This window comes from Chiloscyllium plagiosum, chromosome 2 (assembly GCF_004010195.1).
Source record: "Chiloscyllium plagiosum isolate BGI_BamShark_2017 chromosome 2, ASM401019v2, whole genome shotgun sequence".
NCBI lineage: Eukaryota > Metazoa > Chordata > Chondrichthyes > Orectolobiformes > Hemiscylliidae > Chiloscyllium > Chiloscyllium plagiosum.
In genome coordinates, this window is record NC_057711.1 from 2,296,018 (window position 1) to 2,309,345 (window position 13,328).

Here is a 13,328-nt window from a genome sequence, read left to right on the forward strand (position 1 = left end):
CCCCCAACCCCCCAACTTATCTCTCCACGCTTCAGGCTCTCTGCCTTTATTCCTGATGAAGGGCTTTTGCCTGAAACGTCGATTTTGCTGAAGCTCCTCGATGCTGCCTGAACTGCTGTGCTCTTCCAGCACCATTGATCCAGATCCATGTAACGGGAAGAGACTATTTTCTATTCTTTCTTTCTGTGCAAGGAAAAATATTTTGGTGAACTGGGTGGCTGAGGGCCCCTCCGGACTTTCAAATTGGCACAGATTAATTATGGAATGTATTCCCCTTGACTTCCTTACAAATATGGTGCACCGAAAGACCGAATTATTTTATAAAATATGGCAGCCCTTTTTGAATTATATAAATACAGATATCTCGGCTATCCTAACAAGGGCTTTTATTTAATTGCGATTACAAACCTGGCTGGTCCGGGGCCCCTTCAGAGAGGAATCCCGCACGAATACGGGTTTTATTACATCTGATGTTAACACATTCCGAGCATGTAAGAGACTTAAATATCCACTCTGGTTAGTTATAGGTTAGATCAGTAGGTAGTTGAGTTTTTTTTTTCCTTTCTCGGTATTTTTTTTTCTTTCTTCTTTTGTTACATTTTGGCTATTGTATATTTGATTTAATTGTATATCAATGTTTATATTTGAGAGTTTTGTTTATTTTTGTAAACTTGTAAAAATGTTAAATTTCTAATAAAAATATCTATTAAAAAAAAGTTGTTTTTTGGCACACTGGCCTTCATTAGTCAGGGCACTGAGTATAGAAGTTGGGAAGTTACGTTGCAGTTTTACAGGACATTAGTGAGGCCGCACTTGGAGTATTATGTTCAGTTCTGGTCACCTTGCTGTAGGAAGGATGCTATTAAACTGGAAAGAGTGTAGACAAAATTTACAAAGATGTTGCCAGATCTCAACAGAGTTATAGGAAGAGATTGCATAAGCTCGGACTTATTTCTTTACTGCATAGGCCACTGATGGGGAATCTTATAGAAGTATATAAGATGATGAGGGACATGGATAGGGTGAATGCACTCAGTCTTTTTCCCAAGGTTGGGGAATCAAGGGCTAGAGGGCATCAGTTTAAAGAATTAAAGGGAACTTGAGGGACAACTCTTTTTTTAAAAAAAACAGAGGGTGGTACGCATGTAGAATGTGCTGCCAGGGCAAGTTATTGAGGCAGACACATTAACAATATTTAAAAGGCATTTGGACAAAAAACATAGGTAGGAAAGGTTTAGAAGGATATGGGTCAAGTGCAGGGAAATGGGGTTAGCGTGGATGGACATTTTGGCCAGCATGGATTGTTTGGGCCAAAGGGCCTGTCTCCATGCTATAGGACTCTGACTCTAACTCTAACATCTGAAGAAAGTCATTTATATTGAGAAGTTCAGAAAAACAGTAACAGCTTTTGTAAAAAATTAATTCACAGAACAAGCACTTCACTACCAAGAACATTTATTTCCCATCCCTATATTTGGTGGTGAGCCACCATCTTCAACGGTTACAGTCCACATGGTGTAGGCACACACAAAGACTTGTTAGGGAGGGTGCTCCAGAATGCCAATGCATTTCCAAGTCAGAATGGAGTGCGAGTTAGAGGGAAACTATTTGCATTACATGCATCTCATATCATTGAATACTTCTTATTGCTGGAATTGCAAAAGAATGGACGCGCCATCCACGGTTGACTAATAAGATTAAACGATGCATCAAACTCAAAGGAAAGACATAAATGTGCAAAGATAGGCTTCAGGTCAGAAGCCTTCAGATTGAAAACTAACAGCCAAAGAGTTGGTTAAAAAAAAAAATCAATGAGGGAAAAATTAGAGTCCAAGAGAAAGTTAACCATGAACGGACAGGAAAAGTATCTTCAGATATTTAAAACAAGTTAACAAACTAAGTACTGGACCTATAGAAAATGTGTCTGGGAAATTGGTCATGGAGAATAAACAGATAGTGGAAGAACTAAGCAGATATTTAGCTTCAAATCTTCACCAGAGACAAGTAGCATCCGAAATGGATTGGAGGTCAGAAATGAAAAAAGTGGGAGGTATTCAAGAAAGTTACCATTCCCAGAGAAGCAGTACTGAGCAAACTGCTGTAACTGAGAGTTGACAAATGCCCAGATTTTGATGTATTTCATCCTAGGGTCTTAACAGTAGCACCTAGTGACATGATTAATGCATTGGCTTCAATTTTCCAAAACTCATTAGATTTGAGGAAGATTCCTTTAGATTGGAAAAATTCTTAATATGACTCCTTTATTCAAAAATGGTAGGATGCAGAAAACAGGAAACTACAGATAAGTTAAAAATCACACAACACCAGGTTATAGTCCAACAGGTTTAATTGGAAGCACACTAGCTTTCAGAGCGACGCTCCTTCATCAGGTGATTGTCACCTGATGAAGGAGTGTCGCTCCGAAAGCTACTGTGCTTCCAATTAAACCTGTTGGACTATAACCTGGTGTTGTGTGATTTTTAACTTTGTACACCCCAGTACAACACCGGCATCTCCGAATCACAGATAAGTTAGGTTAATATCTATCATAGAGAAAATATTATAAACTCTCATTAAAGATGTTATAACAGGGCACTTCGATAAGTTCAAGTTATTCAGGAAGAGCCAATATGGCTTTGTCAAAGGGCAATAATATCTAACTAATTTATATAAATTTTCTTTATTGTCTTGCAGGTTGTGCGAGTTGCTGGTTGACCCTGTCCCTAGTTGCCCTTGAGAAGGTGGTGGTGAGCTACCTTCTTGAACCGCTGTGGGTTGGCCCACAATGCCATTAGGGAGGGAAATCCAGGATTTTGATCCAGCAGCAATGACGGAATGGCAATTCATTTCCCAAGTTAAACACCAGAAAACACCAGATTATAGTCCAACATGTTTATTCGGAAGCACTAGCTTTCAGAGTGCTGCTCCTTCCTCAGGCAGCTGTGGAACAGAACCATAAACCACAGAATTTTGCAAAGGATTTCAGTGTCATGCAACTGAAATAATATATTGAACAAACCTAGATTGTTGTTAAGTGCTTCATCTTTTAGAATGGGTTGCAGGTTTAGATTCATTAATATGTAAATCTCAGAACTTCTTTTAAGTCACATTCTCAAGATAACTTAAAATTTTATAAAGAAAAGTGACATCTCAGCTCAGACAGTGCGTTAAAGTGCGAGGTTCGAGTCTGTCTGAATCCCAATCTTGAGTCAGACTGGTTCTATTTCCAAAACAGAATTTATAAAATGTTATATGGATTGATTGTCTGCAGATTGCACACATTTTGAGCAAAAGAATGTATCTACAAATATAATTCTGCCAATGCAAATTCATCCCATAGACTTGTGTGCATGCGTGCGTGAGTGCGAGCGGGCTTGTGCATGTGAGCGTGCGCGTGAGTGAATGCGTGTTTGCATGCATAAATGCTTGGTAAAGTGTGACAGAATATAAGCCTGTGAGAGGATGTGCGTGTGGGTGTGAGCATGGGGCATGTGTGCGTGTACGAGAGATACATGTGTATGAGAGAGGGTCTGCACTAAGTGAAAGAATACATGAGTGAGTGAGTGTGCGCGCGTTTGTGAGAGAGTGAGCGCATAGTGTAGTATGGGTCATGTGTAGTGTGACATGAATCCAAGGTCCCGGCTGGGATACAGACAGAATCTGACCTCACATCTTGAATGCATTGCCTGAGCTAAGATGTCACTTTTCTTGAGAATGTGACTTAAAAGTAGTTCTGGGATTTACTTATTAAATGAATTAAAACCTGCAACCCTTTCTAAAAGGTGAAAGACATAACAGCAATCTAGGTTTGATCAATATATAATTTCAGTTGCATAAAACTACAATCTTTAGCTATAAATTGCGTGTCTTATGGGCCCGCTCCACAGCTACCTGATGAAGGAGCAGTACTCCAAAAGCTAGTACTTTCAAATGAACCTGTTGAACTATAACCTGGTGTGAGATTTTTAAATTTGTCCACCCCAGTCCAACACTGGCTTCGCCAAATCAATATATTTCCATGTCAGGATGGTGATTGGCTTGGAGGGGAACTTGAAGGTGCTCCCATATAACTTCTGCCCTTGTCCCTCGAGATGGAAGTGGTTGTGTGTTTGAAAGATCGCACGAGGATCGTTGGTGAATTTCTGCAGGGAATCTTGTACAGACTGCTGCTACTGAGCATTGGTGATGGATGGAATGGATGTTTGTGGATGTACTGCCAATCAAGTGGGCTGCTTTGTCCTGGATGGTGTCAAGCTGGAGGGTTGTTGGGACTGCACTCATCCAGGGCAAGTGAGGAGTATTCCATCACACTTCTGCCTTGTGGATGGTGGACAGGCTTTGGGGAGTCAGAAGGTGAGTTATTTGCGACAGTATCCCTAGCTTCTGGCCTCCTCTTGTAGCCACTGCATTTGTGGGGAGTCCAGCTGAATTCTTTGAAGAGGTAACTTCTGTTAGATAAAGGGGCACCAGTGCATGTCTGTGGTTCAATTTCCAGAAAGCATGTTATAAGATGCCACAACAAAGGTTACGACAGAAAATGAAAGCTCACTGTGAAGGAGATATCATATTAACATGGATAGAAAACTAGCTTACTAACAGGATGCAGAGTACAAATCAATAGCCCTTTTCAGGTTTACATGATGTCACAAGTTGTATGCCAAGGGATCTATATTGGGGTCTCAACTCTTTATAATTTATATAAATGGTTTTGATGAAGGAACTAAAGATCTGGCACATGACACAAAGACAGGTGAGAAAGTGAGCTTTGAAGAACACAAAGGAACCTATAAGGGGATTATAGATAGGTTAAATGAGTGGGCAAATATCTGCCAAATGAAATACAATGTGAGAAAGTGGGAAACTGTCCATTTTAGCAAAAAGAATGAAAAAACATATTATTTAAATAGTCAGAGGTTGCAGAGGTCTGAGAGAGAGATCTGGGTGTCTGAGTGCATGAATCTCAGAAGATTAGCATGCAGGCGCAGCAAGTAATCAGGAAAGATGATAAAATGTGATGGCTTATTGTGAGGGGAGTTGAATGCAAGAGGAGGGAGCTTATGCTTCAGTTGTACAGGGCGTTGTTGAGATAACATCAGGAGTACTGTGTAGAGTACCGGTCTCACACCACCATAAGGATACTGATGCATCGGACACAGTGCAGTGAAGGGTTACGAGACTTACACCTGGAATGAATAGATTGCCTGATAAGGAAAGGCTAGGTCTGTGTCCTCTGGAGTTAGGAAGATTCAGAGGTGGTTTAATCAAAACAATTATGACCCTGAGGGGACTTGACCAGGTGGATGTTGAAAGGATATTTCTTCTTGTGGAAGAATCTAGAACTAGAGGTCATAGTGTGAACATTTAAAACAGATGAGGAAATACTTTTTTCTCTCAGAGGGTTGAGATTCTTTGGGAATCTCTTTCTCAAAAAGGCAGTGGATGCAGAATCTTCAAATATTTTTAAGGCAGAGTTCAAGAAATTCTTGATTACCAAGGGGATGAAAGATTATTGGAGATATGCAGGAGTGCAGAATTTAGTTTGTTAGATCAGGCATGATCTCATCGAACAGTCGAGCAGGTTTGGAGAGCAATGGCATATTCTTGTTTCTTGTTCGTTATGTCCTTCAGGAATCAGCATCTTTCAAATCTGAACTTCTATCAAAGGAGCCTTGGCAAATTGTTCCAGTGCATCTTATAGATGGCACATATTTTAACAACTGTGCACCCAGCAATGGAGGGAGTGAATGTGGAAAATGGTGGATAGGGTGCTGAGCAAGTGGGCTGTTTTGTCCTGAACGGTGCCAAGCTTCTTCAGTTGGAGCTGTACTTATCCAAGCAAATGCAGAACTATTTCATTTCAATTCTGACTTCTACCTTGTCGAGATTGGACATGGTCTGAACAGTCAAGACATGGGTTACTCACCACACAATTCCCAGGCTTATTCTTGCAGCTACTATGATGATCTGGCGAGTTCAGTTAAATTTCTGGACAATGATAATACCTAGCATGATGACTATAGGAGCAAGCCTTCCTGCTTTCTGGAACATGGGTGAATACAGCTATGTCAGGCTTCTGCATGATGAACCTGTGGTACAATCCTCTCAATTGTGTCACAAGTCCACAGAAGTTAGGAAGAAGGACTTTTCAAGGTTGACCTGGTGGATGATATTCAATGTTTTTGTCATAGCTTGACATGACTGAGTGGATTGCTTGGCTTAGGAGGCAATTACATTGCTGGAGTCACACGTCAGCCAGAATGGGGAAGGACGAGATAAACAAATTGCAGATGCTGGAATACAAAGTGGACAAGCAAGAGGCTGGAAGAGCACAGCAAGCCAGGCAGCATCAGGAGATGGAGAAGTCTGATGTTTCGGGTATAACCCTTCTTCAGGAATGGTGATGGGACAGAAGGATGTTGCAGATAAGGTGGGGGGGGGGGGTGGGAGGTGCTAGGAAGAGATATGGATAGGACAGGGACAGAATGGTGTGGTAGTGTTAGGTGAATAAAAGGTGGTAGTTAACAACTGATAGGTCGATAGGAGGAATAAATCCATTTGGTAGCTGGAAGGAGACATCGGTTGGAGGGATGGGAAGGAGGCAGGGCTGGATAGGGTGTCTGGGAACAGATGGGAAGGTTACGGACCCATTTCGCCAAGTATCCCCGCTGGGCCGAAAAGGCTGTCCTGACCTTCCAGTCACCACCCATTCCCTCACCAACATGTCCATTCTCAGCCTCCTCCATTGCCACAGTGAATCAGACTGCAAATTCATAGAATCAAAGAACTCCTACAGTGTGGAGACAGGCCCTTCAGCTCAACAAGTCCACACTGACCCTCTGAAGAGAGTCACCCACAAAGACCCAACCCCTATCCTATTACTCTACATTCCTGAGTAATGCACCTAACCTACACATCCTAAGCCTACTATGGGCGTTTAGCATGGCCAATTCACCTAATTTGCATATCTTTGCATATTGGGAGGAAACTGGAGCATCCGGAGGAAACCCATGCAGACCCCAGGAAAATGTGCAAACTCCACACAATCACCTTCCTTCCTTCCATAAAATCAACCCCTCCTTCCAGCTACCAACTGGATTCATTCTTCCTAATTGACCCACTAGCTCATACCTACCACCTATAATCATCTATCACTACCTCACCATTCCACCCCTCTGCCCATCCATAAACCTTGCTCCTTTATCTGCAACATCCCCTAACCCCCATCTCCATTCCTGAAAGGTTATACCCAAAACGTCAGACTTCGCCAAGTCCTAATGCTGCTTGGTTTGCTGTGCTCTTCCAGAATGGGCAAGGACAGCAGACTTTTTTGAAGGACAATGTACCAGAAGTGCTTTTTACAACAATGTGGCAAAGATAGCAAACTTTTTTTTGAAGGACAACATATGAAAAGTGCTTGTACAACAATGTAGTAGTCTTGTGATCATGAGCATTTTTTAAATTCCAGATTTAGTGTTTTTAGGGGAGTACACATTGGTGGGACAGTGTGGAGTACAGTTTCCTCATTCCCTAAGTCACAGCTGAACTTAGGTGAATTGCCAAGATGGGAATTGACCTCATACTTATAAAGCACTTATTACAACCTATAGTAACACAACCACCATGTTAATATTCTCATCACTCGAGAAAAAAAAACAAAAAAACTTTTGCAGCAAGAAAGACCTGATTTTTGGGTTATCTGCAGCATCCTTCACACTGCTGCAACTCAGGTTCAAATGTAGTTCCCCCTCTGAGAAAGAGCTGTTAGACATACTCTGGTAACGATACTCAAAAGGACACAAGGTGGAGACAATGACTGGCACTATACCAACATTTGACGGGTTTAGCAAGTTTTGATCCGCACTGCCTAAACTGTGGCATTGGTCATTGAAATGGGATGGTTTAATGTCTGCACTTAAGTAACATAGAAAGGAATTTGAGACAAACCTATTAAAAGAACACATACAGAACTTGTCATTCTTACTCTTGAGAATTTGAATAAATGTGAAGTATGCCATGTTCAGAGAGGCTAAACCAGACATGTTATACAGAGGAACCTAGATTATCTGAATATCAATTATCCAAACTCCAGATTATCCGAAGATGATGTCAAGGTCCCGATAGAAACATTAAATCAAAGAGGTGTTTCAACACTGTTCGCGTCTATTGTTTACAATAATTGAAAATGAACTTGCCTTACTGAAATGCTGCCAAGAACAGTCTTGGACATCAGTGGGAGTCCAGTCACCGTCTCCAAATGACTGACCGCTCGCGCACTCTCTCTCCCCCCACACTTTCCCTGGAGTTCTACACAGGAGTACTGTCTAAACCTCTCTTCCCCAGATAATCTCTCCAATATTGTACAGGGCAAAGGTGGAACCTGTCAAAGAGCTGCATAAAAAATGTCTGTCTGTGTCTGTTTGTGTGCACGCTATTTTGAGACTCAACCCCCCCATAGGCAGCAGCACTCAATGCTTTTGTCCAGTCCGGCTGCCTTGGAGAGGTGGCCAGGTTGGGGGGGGGGGGGGATTTGGAGCATGGGGTTGGGGGGGGGGGGGAGCTCGCGGGGACTCAGACAGTGGGCAAGGACAGAACAGGCCTCATGGAGGCGGGGATGGGGGCATTTCTGGGGGGACAAGGTCTCTCGCGCAGTGTGCTGCTGCCTAGTCTCCTGACCGGGGAGCTCGATATGTTCGCTGTGTCAATCCCTTGGAAATGAATGGGGCAGGGGATTCTTCAGAAATGCTGCAGGTCCCTTACACACAAGTGTGTCTCTCCCTCAGAAACAAACTCTGAGATAGAGAGGGGGAGCAGGCAGACAGAGAAAGGAAAAAGGAAACTTCAGAAATCTCCACGCCCCAGGGGAGAGGCACTGTATCAATTAACCGAATAATCAATTATCCGAACGAAATATACCCACCCATCTCGTTCGGATATGGAGGTTCCTCTGTACGTTATAACCACATTCACCTATAAACCGGAGGTGAAAAATCTGTTTTGTTTCTTCTAAATAAACCAAAAATAAACGGCTCTGATATTTACCAATGTCACTTTCTACCTTTCGAAATTTTTCTGACGTCTGTTTGCCTAATTCATTTGTAGCAGTTATCTGCAATTGTAAATCTTGAAATGCAACAAAGTCACGCTCGATAAAGGTTTTAGCTCCCACTTCAGTGCAGGTATCTCCTAACCTACAAAGCAAACAAAAAGAGACTGTTCAATTGTTGTTTCTTAAAAGCAAGTTTACGGAGGAATTGTCTTGTTTTCCCACATCCGAACAGTAAGACAATTTGGAAGCACAACAGGGGCCAGTATCTCGATTACATTTCATGGTCCAATTATCCAACATAATCTACAACTTATGGCTTGGATTAGCCTCAATTTATCATTCCCATCAAGCCAGGAGATCGATCCAGTTTTAATGAAGAATGCAAGAGGGCATGCCAGGGGCAGCGCAGAGTGTACATAAAATTGAGGCATCAACATGGTAAACTAGAAAACCAGGACTACTTATATCTCAAGCAACATGACCAAGTAATAACTACGGGCGAATAGCACACCAACACATCACAGAAACACAAGGAATTGAAGGTGGAGTAGGACATTCATCCCAGCAAGTCTGCCCTGTCAATCTATATGTCATGGCTGATCTGTTCAAGGGCTCAACTCTGCTTTTGTCATTTACATAATTCGAACATAGAACATTACAGCACGGAACAGGTCCTTCGGCCCTCGATGTTGCACCAACCTGTGAAACCAATCTGAAGCCCATTTATCTTACACTATTCCATTATCATCGATTATGTTTATCCAATGATCATTTAAACACCCTTCAAGTTGGCAAATCTACTACTGTTGCAAACAAGGTGTTCGATACCCTTACTACTCTGAATAAAGAAACTACCTCTGACATCTGTCCTATATCAATCACCTCTCAATTTAAAGTTATGTCTCCCTGTGCTATCCATCACAATTGAAGGAAAAAGGCCCCCACTGTCCACCCTTTCTAATCTTCTGATGTCACCTCTCAACCTTCTTCTCCCCAATGAAAACAGCCTCAAGTCCCTCAGCCTTTCCTCATGAGACCTTCCTTCCATATCAGGCAACATCCCAGTAAATCTCCTCTGCACCCTTTCCAATACTTCCACATCCTTCCTATAATGCAGCAACCAGAACTGGAAGCAATACTCCAAGTGAGGCCAGACCAGAGTTTTGCACAGCTGCAACATGACCTCATGGCTCCGAAATTCAATCCCTCTACCAATAGAACCTAACGAACTGTACACCTTCTTAACAACCCTATCAATTTGGGTGGCGACTTTCATGGATCTATTCACATGGACAGAGAGGTCTTTCTGCTCATCCACATGATTGTATCCTCTATCCTTTCCTATTCTATGCTGAACTGCACTATCCAAATCCTGAATGCTGTCATCTCATCTTGCTTTGCAATTTACATTTTGCTTCTCTAATTCTAATTAGTTTAAAGCCCTCTCTATAGTCCAAGTTATTTGATTTGTTTTTTTTAATTCATCAGGTTGCTGGTCCCAGCACAGTTTAAGTGGAGCAATTCTACCAGGACAATTCCTTTCTACCCCAGTGCCAATGTCCAGGAATTGAAATGCATTCCACCCACACAAATCTTTGAGCCGTATATTTAGCTCCGTGACTTTATTTACTCTACAGTTTGCCTGTGGGTCAGCTGGTCGTGCAGAGATTATTACCTTCATTTTTAATTTAGCTCCTTTTGGAAGTTTTCCAGCAAAATATCCTTTCTAGTCATACCAATACAATTAGCACCAAGTGAATAATGACAACTGGATCCCTCTCCTCCTTCTCCTTCTCGATCAGATGCCCTTTACCCGAGCACTGGACAGGCTGCAGAGAACATTATCCATCTCTCGAATTAGAGTGTTGCGTGGTATTTTTAAAATGGTATGATATCATAGCAATTATCAGAGCCCACACAAAATGATGAGAACTCACCAAGAGCAGACAGTGTAGTTTGTTTCTATATTTGTATCTCTTCCTGTGCGCCAAGAACATTTGAGTTTACCAAAGTTCTGGGTTACACATTCCAAATCCCGAGGAGCCTCCGGGGGATCTAAAGAAACAAAAATATTTGAACTCCAGTTTCTTAAACACTTTGGATGGGTAAACCATCCTGCTGATTGACTGGCAACAAAATAGCTTGTGCAGTTTTCACATCCCAGTCTCAACTTTACTAATTCTACTGTACACAGCCTGTAACAAAGTTGGTCAAGAAATAAGAGTTATTCTCCATTAACAGAATTGGTAAGGGTCTACTCCTACTCCAATTTCTGATGTGCTGGTAGAATCTACAACACAAACACCCCATTTCAAATACCAGTCTTTTTCTTGAATGCAAGACTATTTCTGATCTTCATCTCACCAGATCATTATATCCTTCTTTTTTCTTCTCTCGGCTATTTAAACAACTTCCTCTTACATGTATTGATATAATTTGCCTCAACTACTCGTTGTGTTTGCAGGTTCACATTCTAACCACTCCAGATAAAAGGGGTTTCACCTAAATTCCTTTCTCAATTTATAACTGGCTCTCATATTTATGGCACAATGTTTTGAACTCCAATAAAAATGGAAACATTTTATCCAGATCTAGCCTATTGAACCGTTTCAGAACTTTGAAGGCATCCATCAGTTCACCTCAGTGAAGATCATAGCCAAAAACAGCTTCAACCTGTAAGTATTACCATTTGCACCTCCACCCATGGACACCAGAATTCATTTGACCGTGGGAAAAACAAAAAATCCCACTTATTGCAATTTGTATGCCTTCATAATACGATACTTACATCCAGTCTTGACCGAAGTGGTGTAAGACTCCGTTTTAAATGTACACGTCAGATTTTCTCCTTGCTGGCTGGTTAGGCCAAGGTTATTCAGTGACACCATGCTAACGTTGGAGGTGATCTTAGTGTAGTAGCTGCTGGGGAGGAGATTGCCAGCATATTTCCATTTAACCTGATCAGCAGCACCAAATTCACAAAAGTAGCAGGTTATATTGTAGCTGGAATTGACACTGGCAACCAAGTTTTTTGTTGAAATGGAACCACATTGACCTTCAGGAATAAGAAAGATAGTATTTAGCTTCTTAGAGCAGATAATCTAGATATTGTCACATCATCATTTGTGGGATAATAGTGAATGCAAATTAGCTGCTGTGATTCATACATTCCAACAGTGACAGTCCTTCAAAAGTATTTCATGGGCTTTACAGCTTATGAAATAGGTTGGCATTCATCTAGATCATGGGTCCTTTCCCCACACTATCCTTGCCTGTAATTGGCCCTCATTTGTCTACGCTAATCCTTTCCTTTTCACATGCTCCAAAAGCTTTTACAGTTAAACTTTTTATGTTTGTCACATGCTTACTTTCATATTCTACAGTTCCAAATCATCTTCACTCTTCTTTACTGAATTCTAAAGTGCTGCCACCTGTCAGATTAATGACACTGTTTTAACCATTTTCTAAGCTTCTTCCTTTGATCTAATTCAACATTTAACTTCTCTTGTAAGCCACAATTAAATCACTATCAAAAGTGTTATTCCATTTCAAGGGGTTGTCAATTAGTTACAAACCATGAATAAACACTATTTGCCTTTCTCTGTTGATTGTTATTCCTTTAAAGGCAAAAGTGAGGACTGCAGATGCTGGAAACTAGATCAGAGTGATGCTGGAAAAGCACAGCAGATCAGGCAGCATCCGAAGAGCAGGAAAATCGACATTTTGGGCAAGAGATCTTAATCAGGAATAGCCCGATTCCTGATGAAGGGCTTTTGCCCGAAACGTCGATTTTCCTGCTCTTCAGATGCTGCCTGATCTGCTGTGCTTTTCCAGCATCACTCTGATCTAAACAACTGTTATTCCTTCAAAGACAGTTTCCCAAATTATCACAGCCAACTTGTCCCTCTCACATTCTCGTTTCCTTTGTTTTTATTTAAATTCTTTTGGGTTTTCCTGGGAATGGCTAACAGAAATCCAAATGATTCATTCATCCATTCTAAGGAAAGCCTCAGCAGTCTGTCTTTATCTCAACTTCCAGGTGAAAATTGGAAGGATGTCAGATGCACTTGAGGTATAAATAAGGACCACTCTGCTGCACCTCTCCACATAAAGTCAAAATAAAATCAGACAGTGAGTAAATTAGCTTACAGTTGGGTGATTTAAGAAAGAATGAAGTCTGTGTCATCCCTCCAAACCTGAGCACCAAGCCAAATCAAAGTCTAATAAGATAAATGTTTTTAAACAGTGTTAGAATCCTAAACAAAATAAGCTTGTGAAGGTT

At 41.4% G+C, this 13,328-nt stretch overlaps 1 protein-coding gene across 4 annotated transcripts in view; it reads right to left on the bottom strand.

The window, feature by feature from the left end:
• lifra (LIF receptor subunit alpha a) overlaps positions 1–13,328 on the bottom strand; it is a 196,619-nt gene that overhangs the window by 44,213 nt on the left and 139,078 nt on the right. For all 4 annotated transcript variants that reach the window (XM_043703114.1, XM_043703131.1, XM_043703105.1 and 1 more), the window contains 3 exons: positions 11,835–12,101; positions 10,984–11,101; positions 9,040–9,188 (listed from right to left, as the gene is read on the bottom strand). In XM_043703114.1, the coding sequence (XP_043559049.1) occupies positions 9,040–9,188; positions 10,984–11,101; positions 11,835–12,101 (534 nt within the window). The remainder of the gene's footprint in view (positions 1–9,039; positions 9,189–10,983; positions 11,102–11,834; positions 12,102–13,328) is intronic.